Source organism: Manduca sexta, chromosome 23 (genome assembly GCF_014839805.1).
Source record: "Manduca sexta isolate Smith_Timp_Sample1 chromosome 23, JHU_Msex_v1.0, whole genome shotgun sequence".
Lineage (NCBI taxonomy): Eukaryota > Metazoa > Arthropoda > Insecta > Lepidoptera > Sphingidae > Manduca > Manduca sexta.
This window is the reverse complement of record NC_051137.1, coordinates 12,549,157-12,572,697: the sequence shown is the minus strand read 5'-3', so window position 1 is coordinate 12,572,697 and position 23,541 is coordinate 12,549,157. Positions and strand designations below refer to the sequence as shown.

The following is a 23,541-nucleotide window of genomic DNA, read 5'->3' as shown; positions in this document are numbered from 1 at the left end:
TTTATAAACATTTTATATATAAGCCGTCATGTTGTACACCCGATTCTTTAATGATGGATAAAGATACTGGCATTTTGGCACCAAAACCATTTGAAAATTGTATGGATGAAAATGTAGATACCAATTCTATCAAAGATATAGATTCAGAAATGATTATAACAATGAAGAATTGTAAAACAATGTATGTTTTGGGTTATGTTATATTTAAATATAATCATATCTTTATACACTAGGTATAAGTACGTATAAAACAATATACTATATCATTTTTGAAACCTAACTAAATATTCTTGTAGAATTTTAAGCACGTGTCGCTGTTGCAAGTACTCCACAAAACAAACGAGCCGATGCTAGCTGACGTCGATGCAAATGGACCAAGTAATAGAAATGAAGATCAATTTATTTATTGGCTAAAGGTATGACTTCTGCTTTTTCTTATGTATTTATCATAAGTACATTGACATATTCCATGTTCTAGTGCAAACCACGTTTGGTGCGATTGTGCAACGTGAAATGAGCATCGCGTCTGATAGGAGACATCGACCGAAGTGCAACATCGAGGCAACGTTTCAAAGAATAAATTCTAGTAAATCAGTACCGTCTTGTTCTACCGTGTCAGCATATTCTACGAATTCGGAAGAATTTAGTAAGTTATAAGAATATAAGATCGAATATTTCATCAGGTTCGATATTTATATAATGTTTCTGTTACAGATTGTATCGAAAAATATATAAACAAGACAGAAGCATCCTTCCAGTTCATTCTAACTTATTTTGAATGATATAATAAAAAACAATGACGTTTCATAAAATCTTTATTGATCGAACACCTGCATAATATTTAGTAAGCGGTGATAGACAATTTCAGTTGCGTTTATAGCAAATACGAAATCTAAATGGTTGAATTCCGGCATGGCTACCCTGAATTTGCCGACAACACTTTTAATGTCTTTAGATAATCTATCGACATCTTTCGGAGTAGACAGCCAGTCGTTGTCAGCATAATGAAGGAATATTGGTGTCCGTATTGCGTTTAAGTTGTAAGCTGGTGGCTTAAAGAACCGTAGATTAGTTTGTTTTTCAGCCATCCATGGTCAAAGTGGCGGAATTCTCCACTGTTGTATGACTGACCGAAATGTATCATTTGTCGTGTTGAAGCACCTGCGGGCGTATGGCCCATTACAACTGGGAGCATTGTCTGAAATCAAATCATTATTGAGTACAAAACATTATTTATTGTTGATAGTCAATTAAATTCTACTAAGCATTTACCGTATTATTGTGATATTTGGGTTTTCTTGCTTAGTATCAGCCGGTGTCTGGAATTTGTGCCCGATATGGCGATAAGCTCGCCCTATCACATCATGGGGTGGAACACACTTGGCGAAAAGTGGGTGCCTTGGTTGCCCTCTATACCCCTTGGGAGATAAATGCGTGATGTTGTGTGTATATATTTACCTTATTAAGTTGATCTATGTTGTAGCCACAGATAAGGAATAGCAGGTTAGTGCACAAAACTTGTGTTAGGGCTTCCTCAATACACATCTTTTGACCGGCTAACTCGTTCATTTTACCATTTGGCAAGAATTCGTCTGCGCCTATTAGTTTAAATATGACCTGCAATTGTTTGAATTCTATGTTATTGTATGAGACGAGACGCCATTTGAATACAGCCTCAGATCAGAGCTTTAGGACATTAGTATTATCTTCTCTATCAATTATTTGACCTAAATCAACTTCCTACATTCGTATCGCTTGGAACCTCATGTGTATTTCATAGTTTATTGTGAGATAAGATATTAACTACTTCAATTATCTATTTTCTAATCATTATAACAACCAGTAGCATTAGTTCTATCCAATTGTTTCTATAGATATGAAATCAATGTTTACTTACAAATCATTAACCTCGGGGCTCGGATACATTGATAAGGATGCTACAATTATATACTTACCTCCAAAGAATTAGTGAAGGGTCCAATAGCCTTTATGAGTGGGCTTTTAATGTTGGGTATGTAAGCTACAGGGGCTAATGCATGCATTGCTGATATTTTATCATTATATTCGGGCCGGGATGACGTCATCACCCAGAATGCAGTGGTACCCTGTGAGAAGCCGATGTATTGAACTTTAGCAACACCGGTTTCTCTTAATACATAGTCGATCATAGCAGGTAAGTCGTAGTAGCCGATCTCGTGCCAACTAAACTTCCAAAAAGATGAGGATGTTGGCTTCATGGAGATGTGCCTGCGGGAGTATGTGTTACCGCGGGCATTGCCCATCCAAACATCGTAGCCGTGGTCTGCGAGAACGTAGGCTAAAGAAAAAAACAATCATCACAGGTGTTATTATAATGGTTGGAATTTATCATGTATGTTCATTGTTCAGTATGAGTATTGTGAACAATAAGGGAAGTAGTCATGAATGTATGATGCGATTACCAGTTAATTACAAGGAAAATGTTAAATTGGCGTACTCATGAAGGGGTATTATTTATTGGTTGATGTGGACAACATAACTAAATTATAGTCATGTTACTGATTAAAGCAGTGCTGGATAATTTGGCCAGCTTTATATCTCTCTTATATTGATGGGAGTTTTGATTAACCTTACAACGACACTGTTGCGTCAAAATTAAAGGTGCTTTTATAGCACTAATATTGTTAACGTTCAAATCGGTAATGATTTCAAGTTAGGTGTGTTACTTTTTATTTGAAAAACTCATAGACTGCTTGCTCAGCCTGGAAATTGAAGCAAGAACCTCATATTGTTTGCTTTGATAAGCTGCTATTAAATTAATGTTCCGATTAGAACAGGCTAACAATTTCGCTAGGCTTATATTCAACCAGAAATTCAATAGTGTACAATTATAGTTCGATAAGTAGAGTAGTACTAATGAAGATGAATCTTTCAATGACGAATTACCACTATCTTACCAAGACCCTTGCCCGGTTTCATTAAAATCCATTCAGCTGATGATGACAGAAGTCCGTGCTGTAGAAACACCACCGGTCTGGGCTCGTTTCGGTCGTCGTGGGCGCCGTGCGGGACTCTATGCATTTCCAAAATGTAACCATCTTCCGTGTAGACGCGGTGGATTTCGCACGGATATCCGTATTTGCGGATTAACGAGAACTGTGTAAAAAAGGATTATGATGACATTAATAGGCTAAGTATTACATAATATGAGCTGCTAATTTAGAGTTTAACCACCGCTCAATCATCATGCTAAGTATTAATATGAGCGGCTTATTAAGAGAATTTAACTACGGCTTTGTATATGACCTAATGGTGTAGCTTGGGTTTTGGAAGCCTAGAGCCGCATTGGCCCAAAACTCGTCGATTCTAGGGGCCGGGCAAAGGAGGGCTATTTCTAAAAGACGAAAAAAGCGCCAAGCGGCCCTTTCAGTTATTGGCACCTTCAAGCAAATTATAAAAGGAAAAGTTCATTTTAAAGAACCTTTCAATTTAAACATTTTGCCCCTCTAAATGTGCCGCCCGGAGCGGACCGTCCCCTATCGCCCCCCCTATGCTACGCCACTGATATACCGTCATGTATTTTTTCTCTTTTTCAAGCAGAGGTGTTATCATACCTACATTTTGTTATGCTAGGTCTCATGTCCACAGGGGGCGAACATATTGTAACCAGGCACCATTATAAACACCGGCTTAATATTAAGCAGAAAAACCTAAATTCGAAACGGACTTGAACCCTACACTTCACCATAGTCTCATACAATAATAATATAACTACGTTACTGAGACAATACAGTTTGATCATACCCTTACATATTATTAAACATAGTCCCCGTCGCGTCTGTCGGAATATGACAAATTCAAAAAACTGCGAACGGATTTCGATGATATTTTGTATGGAATTGATTTGAGACTCTGGGAAGGACTAAGGTTACTTTCATCTCGGGAAAATATATAGCGGAAATTTTATCTCGGAAAACCTTTACGCCAGTAAAACCGTTAGCGAAAGGTAATCAAATACTGTGTAGTTGATGTTATTTGCATAGTCATATTGGATAAATTATGAAGCGGCGATAGCCTAGTTGGGTGTGAATCGGATTGGCTAGACGAATGTCCACAGTTTCAAATCCTAAGGGCACACTCCTCAGACTTTTCTAATATTATGTGTGTATTCTTTGTGACTTATTGCTTGCTTTCACGGAAAACATCGTGACCAAACCTGCATAATTGAGTTCTCTATAGGAATTTTTGAGGGTGTGTGAAATCTACCAATCCGCACTAGGCCAGCGTGGTGGACTAAGATCTAATCCGTCTCAGTAGTAGAGGCCCGTGCCCAGTATTGGGACAGTATATAATATAGAGCTGATATTATTATCTATTGTAGAAATTTGGACACTTACCGTATCTAAACGTGCATCTTCCAATACACTGGAGTGGGTTCTACTGAATAAATCATTTTCAAACAGTTCGTTACCGTACACTTGTGATTTTGATATGCATAGTAAACAGAAAGTAAAATAAGTATCGGAATCGATGAATACATTTGATTCAAGCGTTAGATATGGAGTCAATATATGAAATAGGCAGGCCGTTGACTGAATTTGAGAATAGCGTGTCAACAAAGATATAGATTGAGGATTGCGATAAGCTGGTTTTAGTGTTGAAATATCTATTAATATGTCATTGTAGGTAGTTTATAGTTGATTATTTCATGAAATTTTTAATAGATTCCTAATTGCTATAGGCTACCCATATTTACGTACGTTAGTTGCTGAATGCTTTTGAATGTAAGGTGGATATTCGGAAATTACTACTTAAATATTTAGCAATTAATTATTATCGTCGGTATGGTGACATTATTACCTACCAAAGTAGGTTTAAAATAATTGTTTTTGTGATAATCCTTTAATCCTGTAACTAAATGTCTCATAATAAAAATAATAACTTATGTTAAGGGCTTTTTAGGGCAGCATTGACAACTTTTTGGTCGTAGGTAAGATTAGCATGCCGGCCCCTATAGTTCGGGGGCCCTTAATACGGCGCGGCGTGAGGAACATTCCCGCACACAATATTATTTTGTTATGAGTTCCTGTAGTACCCACTTACCTACAGCTTAGACTACTCGAGTAGTAAGTAGTAACGTAATATTTTGTAATTAGGTAGGTAGGTAGGTTATACATAATAAAATGATTGTTTATTCATTTCATATATGTAGTTGAATGATATAATGATATTTATGTATGATGTTTCGAAACATTTTTCAAGGTAAGATAATTTTATAGTAATCGTATTAATCAGTTAATTAGATAATCATAGTTTTATCTTTAAGGACACCAATATTTATGTCAGGTGTATCTATATACTTCATGCGTGCTCTGATATTAGCAGGTCTTACCTTGCGATTTAAGATTTTTTAAAAAAACTGTTCCATCTTGTAGCGCTATTGATTCAGTTTCCCGCCTTATGCTTAGCCAATGTTATTGATATGTTTTTAATTATGGACATGGGCTTTTTTAAGTCAATATGATGGGGCGCATGACATTCTCAAAGTAATAAAAAATGCATTTTGGCCAGTATTTAAATGATTTATTACTAAGAGAATGTCAGCTTTGTTACTTAGTTGGCAACATTAGCAACAGAATTAGCAACACAGTTTTATTATCTATAGCATTGTTTTTCTTATTGAATTTCGCATCATTTCGTATTTCATAATTTGTTTATTTCTTTTATTTCTTAATCGCATTAGTTTTTCTGTATGTAGAAAATAAAAAAAACATGGCAAATCAGGAGATAAGTTTGAAATGGAATGGATTTCAGAGTAATATATTGACAAATGTGAAAGAATTATACAAAGACGAGGGTTTATCGGATGTCACTCTTGTTTCCGAAGGCCAGTGTTTTAAAGCTCACAAAGTTATTTTATCAGCTAACAGTTCGGTGTTCAGGTCCATATTTCAGGTATGTGTTGTGTCCACGTTTCTGGTTATGATTGTGATAGTATTCTATGGCCTAACGCCCACATGATTTTTTCGTAGCAAAACCCCCACAAGGATCCGATTATAGTGCTTCATGACATCAACACGGCTTCCCTGCGCACTCTGCTGACGTTTATGTACAATGGTGAGGTTAATGTGACTGAGGAGTTTCTGCCAATTCTTCTGAAGACTGCAGACACACTGCGGATTTGCGGATTATCTACTGGAAATGATGCTTCTAAAGAGGATGAGGTAAACTGTAACATATTGTCAATTAGCCTATTACTTTAGTATGTTTGTGACTAGGCGAAGGTTGCTATGTGCAGTATTTTTTTAATGTTTTAGTCGGGCTATAGTAATATTTTGCCTCTGTCAAGTTTCTTATTGTCATTTAGTATCTGAAAACAATAGTTATCACACCACTCTTAACTTTCCAGGCCACCAAAAGAGATTGGAGATTCTGATTTGGACCAAATCTGCGAAATTCTGATTTGGACCAAATCTACTATTATTCACATTAAATTGACGAAAGCAGTATACAAATTAACATTTGGCTTTTCAGAAAAGTGTAACAGCTGCACAAGGGAAAAGCGTAAGAAGAGTGAACATGAAGACAACAATAATAAATGTAAAAAACTGGCCAACAAAACAGATTTGACTGCATCAGAACCTGTAAAAACCTCGGTGAGGCTGTAGTGTAAATTTACTTGCTGTTAATATCTTACCTTTGGTTTAAATAATACCTTATTTTTACAACTTCCTTATGAATTTATATGGAAGTAATAACAAATAACCAAATTTTTTATAAGTTTGGATAAGAAACAGTATAATTAGGCCTAAGATAATTACCAAACATTTTGGATTTGCTATGATCAACTTGTAAAAATCAATATACACAAGTAAGTTTTGTTCCAAAATAACTTATTTAAAAATACTGTGCACTTTTGTAATTTTTATATCGCCTAAAGATTTCAGTATGCAGGGTAATGAGGTATGTCTGAGAATGATATACATGAAAGGAGCTGAAACTACTTTAAATGAACATTTCATAAACAGAAATCATACACCAAAGAGACCAATATCACACTTTAATTTACAGAACATTACACCCAAAGTGGAACCTATTGATTCACCATTAACCGATTACTCTGGAGAAAACACTAATGACACAGACATTGCACTCCTTGAAGACGCAGAAAAGAAATATTCCGTCAGCTCGGAAAATACAAACAAATCAGTTTGTACTACTGCACCAAATGACCGTAATGTTAAGAAATGGGTCAGCGAAGTAAGTAGTACTCAACCCTGCCTCAATATAAGTGATAAGAGTAATGGAATAACTGTTGATGATGACAAGGAGAGTATAGAGATCGATAAAGAAGTGGAAACGGTGCTACAAAGTGGTACTATTGTTGAGTCGTTGAGTATAACCACGGAGAACTTGAATTCTGTGTCGAGTGAAGCACAAAATTGCAAAGGTAATTATTGATTGTATTACAAATTGCCAATATGGTTCTAACTATAAAAGTCAAAGGTCCTATATATTTACTTGCTAATAGAGAAAATAAAGCTTTCGCAGAAAACGTAGCAAAAAAAAGCGATCAATTTGAAAAAAAGACACTACTATTGTTTGTAAAAACTTAGCAGTTTCTATATTTACTTCACAACTAAAATGCCACCATGTGAAATAAAAGTTTTATTCCTTTTTTTTTAAATTGGGTTAGTATATAACGAATTTTGAATGCCTTTCAGACAAGACAAACACATGCTATGCTAATCCTTCGTTTCCGTGCCCGTTTTGCCCGCGAGTATACAATAGTTGGGGGTACAGACGGAGACATGTGAAATCAAGGCATGTTACAAACAGGTAATTTTTATTGTTTTTAAATATAATATTATTGATATAAAATGTTATTAGACTATGTCAAGGTATGCTTGTATTGTGATTAGGCTGTTATGTATGCTGAGGTCTCGAAACATGCCTATGAGACCTGACATTGTGGCGCTATGAACACACATTTTACACCCGCCTATGCCTAACACTAAAAAAAGAAAAAATAAATATTTATATATAATCAGTAACTATAATAAAAATTAGCTATTGTTTAAAACTCCCTCGCACTTTTCAGGTTGTCGTGCAAGTGGTGTGTGTCAGTGCTTCCGTCTACCGGCGCGTGGTACTCCCACGCCACTCGCACGCACGGCGTCCCACACGAAGAGGCGAGGAACTCGTTAGTGGTCATGGTTGAGGCTCATGCAGTGTTGACTCTGAACGAACCCAGTGTCACCCAGTTACTGGGTCAAGTCAGTATGGACGGCAGTGTCACAGAGAAAATTAACTAGGGTATGGTGTTTAATATTACATTGGGTGTAGACTTTCTAGTTTTCTTTGAAGGATTTGTTTGTGATTTTCTTGTGGGTTTACATTATTTTGATGAATGATTGCCTATACGAATACAAAGCTAAAATGGTGTCAAAAAGTGAGACAGCAATATTTTGATATTAACATATTTTCATTACAGATAGTTTAGAAATTATAATTCTTAATTGATTAATGATTAATTAATATAAAAAGTGTGTCAAAAAAATTATAATTAATTAACATTATTGTACACCATTCAATGGCATTCATGGATATGAGAGTGAGTTGGTTTTGACAGTTCTTATACTGCACACAAACAGAAAACATTTATAAATATATTTTATGGGCATATAAATATTTATTATAATTAATCCGTAATTTAGGATTTCCAAGATATTATAAATTTCTTTCCCTTTACAAATCTGTGTTATTACGAATTGATGGTATTGAAATTATTCAGGAATTTGATATATCATAATATTTTTACAAGAAATAACTAATTTTCATTTGATCCGGCTGTAAAGTTTTTATAATTATACATGAATTGTTATTGAAATTTTACATCATAACATAAGACAGGAAATAGCCATAGTATTATATCAAATAGTAATTCCGTTATGTTTGTACATTTAATAGTAGTATTTTTTTTGTCACATTAACACCTGTATTTTCATATAAAATTAAGAGGACTCAGTCTTGGCTTTATCTGACAGCCAACTGAAGTGAAGTGGCATAACAATGTTAATCAATCACAGTTCCCTATTCTATGCGCGTACGCACGATAGGTCTTCAAGCTTATCGTACTGAGAAATAAGTCTAGATTAGCATTGCTGTAAGACTAGGGTACAGATACTTTACTATATACATATTTTCACACCTTTTACTCAGGAGTAGGCAAAGGCGCAACAAATGCACACATTATTCACCATGTGTATCCCCTTATATATGATATAGGCCTATCTATCGCCATATCGTGAACAAATTCCCGTCTCTGGGGGGCTACTAAGAAATCGCCAGTATCACTTTGTCCAGCTCGGGCTACGAATCATTGAGGTAGATAGTACTCCAGTACAACTAGGCAACCAAGGTAGTCTATACTTTAATATCTTTGAATATGGGTGTTAATGTCTGGTTAAATTTTTCGCCTCATTGTGACGTATTAATGCAAACAGTGGCCAGTTTGGGGCTTAATGATAGTCCTCGCAATTCACAACATGGTCAGTAATTTATTTCCAATTTGTACATGCACTTATTTTTTAAGTACCTAAATCAGTTTTGACGTCAAATGTTTAATAGATTTTTAATTCAAAATTTTACATTCGATAAAGCTTTAGTTGACTTTGTATTCTTGTGCGTTCGTCCTTAAGAATTTACCTGAAGGAGCATAATAGAATAACACATATCTTAATTTTACAGATTTTATTTCATGCTATTTTTCTCTTTAATTAACCGCTTTCTCGCCTTTAAATATCAAAAATTACAAAAATAATTTATTTTATCCTATGCTCCTTAACTTGGATAATACTTGAATTTAATATAATTCATTTGGCGTCACCAAATTGTGTCCGAACACAATATTAACGTTTTAATTTGTATAAATAATTTTGTACATATTAAAATTTTCATGATCTCAATAAAACGTAGTCAGTTGATTGTTAGTCATAAGGTTCATTATTCATGTGTAATGCATAATTTTAGTTTTTTTGCATTTAACATTTAGGTTTGTTTTAGTTAATGCGAGTGATACTTGTTTGGGGTGTGTGTGTGTGTGGGCTGTAAAATTATATTTGTCATAACTTAATCACTACGGGACATAAATATTTTGAGGTACTTTTTGGTAAAAATTTAGGTGTTTTGTGATTCTTATATAAGAAAATCAATCAGAACCGAGACAAAGCCTTTCCCGCTACAAAAGTCTCTAATACACTGAATGACGCGCCATCTATTAAAATATCAGAATAACTATTATAATATTATAATTTTATCGTAATAATAATATCATAGTTTTATCATAATTTTATAAAATATGATATTATAATTTTAACTATTATAATATCATATTTTATAATCGATCATAATACAATATCATAATTTTGTTATTATGATATTTCTATATATATCTATTTAAATATCAGAATAACAAAATTCCATTATTTCCTATGACAGCAAATTATCGAGATTAAAATAGCCTATGTGTTAATCCAGGATGTGAGCTTCCCGTGTGCCAAATTTTACCCAAATTCTTTAAGTGGCTACTGTGTTTACTTCTAACAAACATCCAAACATGTTTACGTACTTTTGCATTAATACTATTGCTTAAATTGGCCAATATGAAAAATATCGTAAGGTATGTTTTTTTCATTCTACTTTTATTTAGAGACTTTTATCCAAAGGTGAATGTCAGTCCCATCGTATCCTAATCCATATGATGCTGTAAAGTAATCTTACTAGTGAAAATTCAACTTATTGATGCATAAATATATTAAACAACGCGCAAGTTTCTTCTTAACTATCGTAAGCTATGATGACGTCATACACGCACATCCCAACAAGTTTCTCAAGATTTGAGTATAAGTTTCACAGTCGAACTAAAAAATAAGTCACGATTTTTATTTATAAGTCGTTTGTGCTTGTGCACACGCATAGTAAGCACTTAATGCAAATATAGCATTATATGAGGCCAGGAATTATTGCGTTACTAACTTTATGCAGTCCACATGACATTTAACCCTCCGAAATGAGGCTGCCTGTTGTTTCCTGTGAAAAGTTTTTTTTTTTTTTTAACGAGGGACAGGGCAGTTCTTTAATGAATAAATAGTTATTTGGTTTGATTGCGTTGTAATGTGAATAACGTTTAATATTTTTGTAAACCGGGAAACGGACCTTTCATGGTTGGGTTTATTTTCCTTATGAAATTACACATTTTTTATATTTATATGGGATTGCTAAAAATAAAGTTTAGGTGGTGTTTTCTCACATATGAGTATAGATGTTGAAGGCAGCGCCAAGCGAGGGTCCCTGGTATGTAGAATGAGAGTCCAAAATACGTCGCCTAAATGTTACAGGTCCACAATAAAAAAAAACATTACTAATAATGTCATATAACTGATTAAAATCTGTAATGGGTACAAATAGCTTTTTATATGTACCTTAAGCGCGGACCCCTTTACCAGGCCCTAAGTACGGCACTGGCTTTAGTTTGCGAACTTTGTATAATAATATTAGTATATAACATCTCATTGCCTTTGCAATCCCAAATACAGGACGCGTTGAGAATAGTCAATGTCCAAATATTATATCATTTCGAACACGACTGAATTGGTAGAGCTTAAGATGTCTAAAATTTGATGTAGTCTATAAATGCTAATATTTTTTATAATGCTTTTGGGATATTTTATAATTAAATATTAGATTTAAGTCAATTACTAAGATATTCGGCAATAACATTAGAATGTGATTTCTAGATGTAAAGATATATATGGAAAAAAATGTTCATCCTGTATTCGATATGAGGCCTAAATTCTAAACAAAGAGAGTAAAGTATATTAATGAAAATATCTAAATATTTTTTGGACTTTATTATGCTTTGATTTTATATGCACTTTGCAGTTAGAACAGTGTAAGGCAGTTGGTAATTTGTGAACTTAAAGTAACATTATGTTTAAACTTAATTATATTTGGGATGAATTAACGTGCCATATTTATCGAAGAGTATGAATAAGTAACGGTAAGATAGTGTTTGATGTGTTTAAAATTTAAAAACTTGACATTTTGATGCACGCAGTATATTTTAGAGGCCATTTTTCTCCTATGTTCGTATTCGATACAAACCACACATTGTGGGTAGTTGAACATTGAATTATCTAGTCATAAAATTATTATCATAACCTTCAATAAAAATGGCGTGTTATTACAAATAATAAGGGGATTCCTTAGGAAAGAAGCTAAGGTAACAAATATGTGCTTAAAGGTACAGTTTACTATACTATATATTGTGGCGATAAATTGTCGCTATTGCAAATTATTATGTAAGGAAAATATAATTACCGTCTTATTAAACGCTGTATAGCTCTGTCACAGTTGAATAATGATTTGTCTTGCTTTTTCTGATGTTAATGTCATTCACCGTAGTGAGATAAAATACAGAATGACTATTAGAACTGTATGCAAACTTATTTATTATAGTTCGGGTATTGTATAGCACACTTTTAAAGATTAATTTGAGTTAAATTAACAAACAATTAAATAACTGTATTTTCTATCGAACAATGAAGTGGCGCCATCTAGCGAAACGTCAAACTACACACAAAATTATTTACTGCACATGTCAGCCAATCGACACATATAATATTTTCTTAAACATATCAAACTGTACAAAATTTTGAAGAGCTTCAATAATATGAAACATAATATCGTAGAGTTTACTACATATAGGAACGTATGGAAAAAAATATTATTGCTAAAATGATATCTAATCAAACATATGCCATTATATTACTTATAAAACATAATAAATATTTTGATATATGGGTATATAGCTTCGTATAATAAATCTGATGGACCATATTAAATAACTAACATTTGCCCCTTGTTTATATATTTGGACGATGTTTAACTAATCAGAAACGAATGTTTTGTCTTATACTGGTATAAAATATAAACAAGGGAAATGTGTTTAACAATGTATGAATTTGACCACACTCTTTAGGTTAAGTTGTAATAATAGGTTACCAAAGCAATGTTGATTAAGATACGTAATAAAGTTTGGATATTATAAATATAATATTATATATACGTATTTTTGTATGACAAGTGACGATTGTCCGGAGAATGTAAAATTTGATGTAAGAAATGCGTGCGTGTTGTACTTTGCACAGTATTTGACGTTAATATTTTAATTATAATAATTTAAATAAAGTTTATTATTAATTAAATATTTTTTGGTGAAATGTAATTTCCAAACGTATTATTTAAAAACAATACTCTCAATCTATACTAATGTGTTCTTTACATACCCAGAATTCCATAAAATAATCTTCCTATTATAGTATAATACACCGTAACAAAAGTTACTTGCTAAAGTCTTGTAGTGTGCAAAGTATTACAACATTATGATACGCCATAATTCGCTTTAAGGTTTATTTTGTATTCAATATACTTAACTCTATTGAGATAAATTATTTACTTATGAAACATAACAAATTTATATGACTTAACAAACTTATGGCTTTAAAAACTTAATTGTCAACATATAAAATAGTTTTACGCCATAATAATAAAGAGATGTATGCGGACTTCCAATGCAATGGAGATTAAATATATTTTTTACAAATCAATTCTTGTTTTTTTTTTTTTTACAAATCTGTCACCATTCCTTCTACGGTAATACCAGGAGCGAGTTCGACCTTTTCGCTTTCTATTTTGATGTCGATAATCGGGTATATCAGTTCTGGTTTATTATCGTCTGTCGTGACAGCCGCCATGATGTCTCTAGAATCTTGTCTTGTCATTTCTTTACTAGTAGTTCTTGGTGGTGGAGAAGGCGTAACATCCCTGTGTGGTGGCGTCGGTGGCGCCATTTTTCGTGCAGGAGATTGAGATATAGGTGAACGGTAGACTTCAGGTGTTGGTTGTCGAGGAGTTGGCGTTGGTGAAGATTTAATCGGAGTGGCTGAAGCGGGCGTAGGTGAAGTGACGGGAACAGGTGGCGCTTTACCTTTACTAGGTGATCTCATGTGCTTCGGTGTAGATTGCCGTTTCTCCAGGGAACCGTTGTCAAGTTCACCCAGTCGTTTCATCGAAGCCCTATTACGGGGAGTCTTTTTTAACATAGCCTGAAAATTGAAAGGTGGGTCGTCTTCGTTCATGTCGCCTATTGGTCTGGCCATGGCTTGTAATTCTCTTATAGGGTTCATATCACGTGTGTCCGTGCCGTATATCCTGCTTGGAGGTTTTCTTTGTTTAGGAGCGGCATTTTCTAAGATATCATTTTCGTCGCGAGGGCCGTTCCAAGGTTCTGGTGGTTGATAATAATTAGACGGAGCGTGTCCGTGTTTCTTTTTGTAAACCGCTGGTCGTTTACTTGAGATCTCTTTGATGTCGTTTTCGATTACAGGTGTTTCTTGATTTTCGTCAACTTTTTCCTTTTTCTCCTCAACTTTTTCTTTCTTCTCTTCAATTTTTTCCTGTTTTTTCTCAATTTTTTCATCTGGTGGCAATGTTGGTACAGGCACTGCGGGATCTCTAGAGAACGGCACGCTAATAAGTGTCTGAGTGCTGGAGGTCGTTATGTCTGGTGCTGAACTAAATCGACGCTTCAGGGGTTCATCCCACTGTTCGTGGTCGGAATCGTACTGGCTGGCAAACGTGTCGCTACAATAAGAAAGTGGTGCATTAGTATTGGCATATTAAAAAGAAAAAAAATATGTGTGCTTATATAATTTATACGTCTGTGTGTGCACTAACCAATAATAAATACTTCATAATGTAAACAAGGTTGAAAAAAGCAAAGTCGAAGAGCATGTCCACAATTTTTTATGTTACTGTATACATAGTATAGTTCTATTATTTTTATAAATCTACCGTAAAATCGTGGTACACTCACTTGCTTTTCGCAGCTGGGTCGCACATGTGCATGGTGTCATAGTATTGTAACTGGTCGATTCTGAAGGGGAGTTTCCACACAGTAGGTGGGCTTGTTCCGAGGAAGACTGATTCTTTGGCTTGTGGGTCGACGCGGTCCAACAACACTGATGTGCTCGTGCTAAGCAATGCTTCCAAAACAGCTTGATTGTAGATGTGCACCTGATCGATTTCAAGATATAATAAGTTTATTTTCATTGAGAAATTTGTAGTTACTTGTTAGTCTAAGAATCAATCCAAAATTTTCGACTCGCGTTATATGAGGAAAATCTTTCCGTAAAATGATTTTTAAAGTAAAAATATCTTCAAATATATCACAGTTATTTATTGATCTATAATCATTAGTCATTATTACCCTTAAAACGAAATTTGCTAGGTTTGTCGTTAGATGTCGCTACGTTGCATGATATGGCTAAATATAAAAAAATCTGATGTTTAGTTCGTAGAAATATTACTCTAGACTCTAGGATCTTTTAATTTAATGTTATAAGATATACCTAATTATAAATGATACCTGCTGTGAAAAATGCACCAGGTCTTGATAACGAACTGCTCGGTATTGTAATAATACTTGAAATATGGACCGACTTTTCCATCTCATTGCAAATCTTTTTAGGAATGTTGCAGTTTCTTCGTCTATTTGACCAGTAGTTTTGTTAATGAGGGGTCCATATGCTTTGCGAACAATGTAGCCTCGATATGCTAAAAGATTAAAAGTATTATGAAGTTTAACTTTGCTCTGTTTATTAGAACTTTTAAGGAATTATTACGCACCTTTTTGTATCAACAGTGCAGCTTCATCTTCCGTGACGATTATCGATTGTTGCTTTTTCAGTTCTCGTACTAAATATAACACGATTTCGTTAAAATATCGTCAATTTACAATGATCAATTATGCAAAGAAGATACTTATTAAAACAATATTACTTACTATGCAATATTTTCGCTTTGCTTTTTGTCGCTTTCCGCCTCGCCAAAAAGGCTCGCATCATACATTGTACCTTAATTATCTTTTTCACTTGTGTCTCGTATAACCTGAATAAAGACATTAACGTTACTTTTTGCATCAAAGTATATTTAATATACCTTATCACCCTTTCTTATTTATCGTTACCTTGACAAAAATTCCTCGTCATAGTACTTTAAGAATACTTTTGTTTTGCCAAGTTGCCAGCCCTCCATCTTAAGCCTGATCATTAACAATCTGCAATTATCTTTTGTGACTTCTACATTTTCATCGAAGTCGAAAGCTAGGAACCGATATCTGCCAAATATAATGTTAATTAATGTTTAATGTAATTATATGACTCAATTAAATAGGCAGTAAAATCTGTAGTACCTTCGAATGAATTCAGCGAATGGAATACGACATGAGAAACCGCTTTGTCTTGCTTTTGCTGTATCTAACACAGCCAATGCTCTTAATTGCTGTTTCACAATTTCAGTTTGGAATCCTTTTGGAGTGTCTTTGAGATCAGGTCTAATACATCTGACGTAGTGCGTACCGCCGCTCCCAGGACCGATCGACAATTGCTTGAGGATCTCCAGACTTGTGGCACGATAAGTGGCAGCTGCTGTTCTCATTCGGTGGACTTGAGAGAACTGGCCTTTGGATACGGTATTGTATTTCTAAAACATGTAAATATAATTAACCAAATATGAAGTTCCGTCAGTCATTCAAAAGCTTCTTGACGATGTGGTAAAAGTTTTAGAGAGTTGTTGGTCATATTTGAAAAATGCCAAGTCTATGCACCTATCCAATAAGATATTATACATTGACGTATATTATAATATAGTTATTCTACAATAAGGTACGTATGTATGTACAGTAATTATCAGTACATACCTACGTATGTACTGATAAATATTTTCATTCTATTTTGAATCAAGTCAGACAAGCGCTTATTTCTTTACTAAGTTTTCAGAATACTTACCCTAGTTTTTATGTTTTCCATTTCTTTTTCAGATTTCGATTTAACGATTGTAACTTTCGGTTGGCTTGGCGTGACCGTGAGATTACCGGTTTTAGTCAATTTATTTCTAAATAGTTGTTGTACTGTTATATTAACTGATGCCCTCATAGTTTCGATCATTTCAGGTGGTAAAAAATCTTTATTTTTGTCAGCCATTTCTCTGGCGTCGTAATTTACTTTTCCTGTGAAATGTGCTACGCTAAACTCGTGACTTCCAGACAGTTTTATGTATGGTCCTTTGCAAGTTGTCCGGATTGTGCCTGTGGAAGAAATATTTCTAAATATGTACCTAATTACAGAGATGTACATAAAAAAGGCATGTTATCTTTAATATTAAGTATGTATTGTTTATTTTTAATTTGCCAGACACACCGTATGCTTATTATAAAATCCTAATGTTATTTTGTGGGCCACTATGATGGGTTTTACAATTAGTGCATGTTTAATAACATATGTAATAATTATAATAATACCAGCCCTGTATTATATACCGTGCCATTGCTGGGCACGGACCTCCTCTACTACTGAGAGGGAATTGATTTATTAGGCCTTAATCCACCACGCTGGCCTAGTGCGGATTGACAGACTACACAATCTCAAAATTGTTATAGAAAATTTCTTATGCATGCAGGTTTCTTCACGATGTTTTCCTTCACTTTATTACTTACTCATGATAAATTCCTGCCCACTTCCAGTCCTGCTCGCTTCATCTAATATGTAAAATAGTCCAAGAGGCCGAGCCATTAGTTGATCGACAGATTGCTTATTATCGTAATACCGTAACTCTGGCATGGCGATTTCTTCCTCAGCAGCTTCTTGCATCTCCCATGCGAATATTCTTTGATTGTAAAGAAACTGTATTTGTTCATTTGTTGTGTTCACTATAAGTTGTTCTAATCTGTTTCGATGATAGCATTCGAATCCGAACATATCTAACAAGCTTACTGAGTATTTGTCACCACTGGAAGAAAAATTCTGTAGTTTTTAGCGGTATTAACTATTAAAACAACACATTATTTCAAAATTATACTCACAATACTGATCGCATGAACGATAACTTTGAATTAATTAAATTAATCATCCAATCAATAAGTCTTTTGTATAATGTACTTGCTAAAGTATCTCTCGCATCTCGTGCTTCGTCGGTAGAATGTTTCCTTTTCACTGCAGTTCCACTTTCAATCAAACAATAATTGATTAACGCCCACAGGAATTTAACTTCCTCTAAGGATAGCAGTTTCGCCACTTTCTTCGCCTCTTCTGGATTTTCTAGTTCAGCTGAACCGTGCTTGCCATCTTTAAACCTAATATTTCCTAATACAAGTATAGAAGCTAGAATGGTTTCAAAAAAACTTATATCTTCTTCTTCCAAGTCAACTGCTTTAAGGTTTTCTATAAACTCGTCGTATTTTGTAACATTATCCACGGGGTTATCTCTTGCGCCTTTGGGACCTTTGCCTGCTTCTTCTAGTATTCGTAAATATCTGTGTTTTCTATTTTTCTCTAGGAGAAGTTCCTCTAGTCGATTCTTTGCTTCCATAGCGTCATAGAAATAATAAAGTAAGTCAAAATTTGCGTGGGACCTGGAAATGTATTTAAATATCAATTATTTCCGTGATAATTTGAAGTCAATGCTTATTTCAGATACTTACATATCAGTAGATGAAACGCGCCATTTCTCCAATTGATAAAGCCAAAATATTGCTCCGCTTAACTTTCCAGAACTACCATATGTAACTTGGATTTGGAATAATGCTCTTGTAGAATGTGCATTTATAGGTGTTCCTGCAGAAATAGCAGCTTCGATGACTTTTGTTGCTCTTTGTATTCTATCAGCTGTGTTATTTTTCATTGCGCCGAGAAATGTTAAATGAGAGAGGGCGTGTAGCATGTTTGTAGTCTTTCCTGATTTACTCTCGCCGGAAAATACTATGTGTTGTGGTTCATTATGATGTAGGGCGTCTTGATAAGCACTACTGGCAACGGCAAAAATATGAGGCGCATTTTCGGATCTAGATTTGCATTCATATTTTTTTTGGAACTGTAATAAAGTAATTTGAATTTAATTATGATAATAATAGTTACATTATAAAAATCAAATGCTACGCAATATACATACCTCTTCATTATAGATATCTTCTGTTGTATTTGGATTTAAAATGAGAAGAATATCCCCAACGAATGAAGTAAATATTCCTTTCATCAATTTTGTTTGCAATTCTGATAACAGATTTTCTTCTGTCAATACTTCCAGAGCTGCTAGATCTTCGACTTGCATGACCTCAGCGTCATGGACACCTTCTGTAGTCAACAAACCCTTGTTGATAATCCTTTCCGGCATTTTACTGGGTGCTTTAATGTCTTTAACATCATTTACAAGCTTTTTGAGTTCGGTTGATAACTAAAATATTTACAAAATAATATTAAAATGTGGCAAATAATTTATGTACTAATTGTATACACATGATTATTTTATGTTGCATTAATAGCTTTCTAAATATTTACATGATAATCATTTTCAGGAACAGATTGTATGAACGGATGCTCTTCCAATTCCATTACAAAGGGACGATGTTCTGGATTCTTCTCTAAACATCTAAAAAGAATACCATTATATATTTCTTATCTACCAATACTTTAAAATACAATTGTCTACGTGAACTTACTCAGCAATAAAGTCGTTGATGTCATTGGACCACATAGAAGGTTTCGCGAGCCCAGGTGGAGGATTCCTTGTGATTTGAAACAAGGCTCGAGTTGGGTGCATGTCCTGAAAGGGCGCCTTGGCGTCCACCATCTCTATTGTCGTGATACCCAGAGCCCAAACATCAGCGCGGTTACCATATCCTTCATCACCACACATTACTACTTCAGGGGCCATCCAACTTGGCGATCCGATATTCGTGTTACTTTTATCAAGTGTTGAGTTCAGTTTGCACGAAAGGCCAAAATCGGAAAGTTTTACTTCTCCGTCTTTAGTTATCAATATATTACTGCACCGTATGTTACGATGCATCACTTTGTTCTCGTGTAAATAAATGAGGGCCTAGAAATAAATACGAATTCATTCGACCAATCAGAGCAGTCGACACTCAATTTGATGTGGAGTGATGAAACAGCCGCCCCTAATGTGTTGCCTGCTCATCAGTTTGTCGAGACGGGCCGGCTATACTAATGTCAGTGTCAGTCAAGTGGCCCACGCCCCTGAGATTCATTGGGCTTATTTGCATGCGTATCGGGCCTCAGTGCTGTCACAGGCGGCTTGTCAGCGCTTTTCGACGGCTGATATATCCGAGTGCTTAATGCGTTCATTACGATCGTTTAGTTATTAGAGTTGTACCAGAGTAAGGTCGATGTTTACATTATTGGTTTACGATATTGAACATTATATATCTCATAGTATTGAGGAATAAGCAAAAAAAAACTTTAAAAAAATTACCTTTTCTTTTTAAAAGTCAATTGTGCAGAGAAAGGGATTGCTCTGCTTTTCGATTACCTTGTATTAAAATAAATGATATGCTTTAATATCGCTTTTTAAAGAGGAAGAGTATTTATTACCGATTTGACGGTATCTACGTTCCGAATACATCCTTACACTCAAGATTACATCACGAATCGGGTTTCGATGGTACCTTACGAGATGCAACATCGATAGATATGCGTGGAAGATTTGCCGAACGTAGTGAGCTGAGCACCGGTATTGTGAGGCAAGTGGCTTGCATAAAGATAATACGCATTTAACTTTATCCAAAGCCTCTGGAGCTCAAAATGCCAATAATAGTTAATGACTACGAACCTTCAAAAGGAACGCACAAGGGAGAGTTTCGAATGGCAGTCCGCACTGAAAGGGCTCATTGGCTACCGCGTCAGAGGTCCGTATATCTTGTGTGTGCGAGCATTATTTACGATAATTGAGCGATGCGCCGCGATGGGGGGCCATCACGGTGTTGTCGGGCGCGCTCCGACATTCGCATCGACAACTTCGACTGTTCCGTCGCGAATCACATCAAATAAAGCGGCGTGCATTTTAAGTAATGGCCCTAGATTGTATTTCAACGTACGTGGACATTCGCCGAGCAATATTTTATTCGACGTCACGCGAGCAACAGAAATCGCGGAGACACAAATCCGAGAACAATTGAGTTTGCATTCAAAGTACCCACCAATTGATTCAGCCGTTGAAAGGTGGACTGGCAGGCCCTTTGTTTTATAAACAGGCATCTCGAGTAGAATGTGACGAGAGACATGTTTATAGTCAGTCGAATATGGACTTACCTTGATCGTATATTTGAGAATGTAAGCTATGTGTTCTTCGGACATTTTTCTGTCTGCCGCATTCAGTTTTCTGACAATATCGATGACGGATCCACATTCGCACAACTGGAAAGCAACCATGAATCATTATTTTTTTGAATAATATAATAAAGTATAAAACAAAGATCTCAAGAGTTTTTCTTACAATCCCTTAATATAATAAAATATAGTACTTAATACTCGAGAAAACTAAGGTCATATTGGAAACTAACATACTCTTACCCGTTTATGCAAAAGGTAAGATAATATTTTTGAAAAGTACCCTCACCTCAATGACGAACCAAACTTTTTTGACATCTTCGGTTTTTTCACAGAATACTCCATAAAAATCTATCAAATTTAGATGGTTGGTAAAATCTCTCAGTATCTTGTACTCTTTTTGTATATGGACTTCATTTTCGTCAGTATAGGTTTGTACTTTGACGGCTACAGCTTTACCGGCCGCTTGGGTATCCAAGGCCTTGTATACTTCTCCGAAGATGCCTGAACCTAGCTTAGCGTCTAATTTATAACGCTCCAGAGGGCTCGGCAAGGACGAAACGTTCAAGCCGTCTTTCATGATGGATCTGTAATAATCGTATAGTACTGAAATGCGTCTACTCACAGTAATGAAGTACAATCACTATTCCATTTTGATTTTAAAAATAGAATACGTCAAAATTCTTGCTTATTTTAAATTGTTGAACTTTTCATCACATCTAGTTGTCGGGGTTTGTTGACTCATTCTTTCAAAGGAACGTTAAACCACACATATCAGAATTACAATGTCTTTCCGCTCACATTACATAATTAATCGTATTTGGCACATAGGATATTTTCTTAAATTTGAAACCTTTATAATCCCGCCAGGGTTGTCACGCGAAAATAAATTAAAATTAGTAATGAATTGTTCTACTCACGTTGTTTGTTGACACTTGAGCGAGGCGTCCGCGCCCCACCCAACGTACGCCAGCAAGTGTCGTACTCCGAGCAGACAGCTCACAAGTGCCGGGGCTTCATGGAATTAGGAGCACATCGCTAATCTTGTAACAGTATTAAGTCATAATACCTTACGACCTTCCGTGATGCCTTAGATACAAAGTTTATTGAGGACGCGTGAAGGTTTTAATTGTAATTAAGTGCTATAATAGCTTGTACATATTAACAATTGAAGCGTATCAAAATACAGGTAGATACTGGAAATGTATTGTGATTTTTTAAGTAAATTCGTTTTTATATGTTATGAAGAACATGATCAAAACAGTCGTTGCAATTTTTGACAGTCCTAAAACCGTAAAATTCGCTTTTCTTAATTCGATCTATCATGAAACTAACAATCCATTACAAAATTCCTGATGAATAACTTCCATCAAAATGTTAGTATTCAATCAATCCGCAACCGTAACTAATAGTATAGAGATGAATGTTATTTTTTACGTCTAACTTCGAATTCGCGAAACACGTTCGACAGTACAAGCATCCCAGACGTTAAACAAAATATCAATAGACACTCGACACAATGGGAAACACTTCACTCCTGGGCCCCTTGAAATTGAAACACCGTAAACCTGTCAAAGGAATAACTCTCAATGATCTGACATGCCTGACGAATACAATAAGAAAAGGATGTATCTCTGTAAAGATCATCCCAATTTAAGTGTCATTTTAGTTTATTTCTGTGGAAATAGAGTTGAAAAGCGGCCAATACACGTTCTTAACAATAACTTTTTCTAAACAATAGTAGATATGTAAGTTTCTGATGTTTTAATAAATTCAAATAGCGTTAAGCATTTACTGTACATTTGTGTTACAAATAAGTTAATTACCAAAAATATTTGATTATTATTTTAGGTCGTGTAACGGAGAAATGATTATTTTTGGTAGTTCATAAATATAAACCATAATGTTATATCTTTATAATATACTTTTTTCCATTACGGTGTACCAAAAATTCGGACATAGCATTATAGAACTGAGAAGTTATTCAAACATTTAAATATTTTATTTTTACGGACTACCTCTTGAAAGAGCGTTGAGGCGTGAGGGTCTCTTGACTCGAGAGTTTCAATTAGCTGGAAGTAAGGTAATAATTGCTTTTAAGATGTTTTTCTTTCAAGTTATAAATGTCAGTGAGTTTACTGATTTTATTTTAAACAATTTTAGGACTGTTTGGAATTTTTTTAAAGTTCGTTCATTAACGGCTGTATTAAGTCTAATGGCAATAATATTTTGATCTGTATTAATATTAGTAAGTGTCCTAGTTGCACCTCTGCCTATTCTTTTGGGGATAAGGCGTGATGTGTGTTTCTTGTTGATTTTA

The 23,541-nt window shown here is 34.8% G+C and overlaps 3 protein-coding genes across 3 annotated transcripts; 1 reads left to right on the top strand and 2 right to left on the bottom strand.

The window, feature by feature from the left end:
- Positions 1–797: 797 nt before the first annotated feature.
- Positions 798–4,477, bottom strand: LOC119190242 (lipase 3-like). Its single transcript, XM_037441667.1, is given in 6 exon segments — positions 798–1,054; positions 1,057–1,198; positions 1,459–1,617; positions 1,956–2,317; positions 2,937–3,135; positions 4,377–4,477. Coding segments are annotated over 5 exon segments (1,026 nt in total). The 5' UTR covers positions 3,061–3,135; positions 4,377–4,477; the 3' UTR covers positions 798–815.
- Positions 4,478–5,625: 1,148 nt separating this feature from the next.
- Positions 5,626–13,649, top strand: LOC119190295 (longitudinals lacking protein, isoforms H/M/V-like). The gene is made up of 6 exons (XM_037441864.1): positions 5,626–5,934; positions 6,012–6,220; positions 6,536–6,635; positions 7,051–7,429; positions 7,704–7,818; positions 8,081–13,649. Exons 1-6 carry the CDS (start codon positions 5,752–5,754, stop codon positions 8,292–8,294), a joined length of 1,200 nt encoding a protein of 399 aa, XP_037297761.1. The 5' UTR covers positions 5,626–5,751; the 3' UTR covers positions 8,295–13,649.
- LOC115456270 (neither inactivation nor afterpotential protein C) lies at positions 11,877–22,234 on the bottom strand. The gene is made up of 17 exons (XM_030185269.2): positions 22,142–22,234; positions 21,511–21,808; positions 21,204–21,308; positions 19,595–19,974; positions 19,434–19,524; positions 19,048–19,329; positions 18,581–18,969; positions 17,963–18,511; positions 17,597–17,889; positions 16,890–17,188; positions 16,295–16,584; positions 16,070–16,219; positions 15,887–15,990; positions 15,730–15,798; positions 15,470–15,657; positions 14,918–15,117; positions 11,877–14,685 (listed from the first exon to the last, which is right to left on the bottom strand). Exons 2-17 carry the CDS (start codon positions 21,799–21,801, stop codon positions 13,668–13,670), a joined length of 4,698 nt encoding a protein of 1,565 aa, XP_030041129.2. The 5' UTR covers positions 21,802–21,808; positions 22,142–22,234; the 3' UTR covers positions 11,877–13,667.
- Between the last annotated feature and the right edge of the window lie 1,307 nt (positions 22,235–23,541).

Coding starts and splice junctions, on each gene's coding strand:
- LOC119190295 (XM_037441864.1), top strand. CDS start 5,752: ATGGCAAATCAGGAGATAAGTTTGAAATGGAATGGATTTCAGAGTAAT. Junction 6,636..7,050: donor CAGAACCTGTAAAAACCTCG/GTGAGGCTGTAG, acceptor TTTAATTTACAG/AACATTACACCCAAAGTGGA. Junction 7,819..8,080: donor TCAAGGCATGTTACAAACAG/GTAATTTTTATT, acceptor CGCACTTTTCAG/GTTGTCGTGCAAGTGGTGTG.
- LOC115456270 (XM_030185269.2), bottom strand. CDS start 21,801: ATGAAAGACGGCTTGAACGTTTCGTCCTTGCCGAGCCCTCTGGAGCGT. Junction 19,525..19,594: donor ATCAACGACTTTATTGCTGA/GTAAGTTCACGT, acceptor TATTCTTTTTAG/ATGTTTAGAGAAGAATCCAG. Junction 18,970..19,047: donor AAGATATCTATAATGAAGAG/GTATGTATATTG, acceptor ACTTTATTACAG/TTCCAAAAAAAATATGAATG.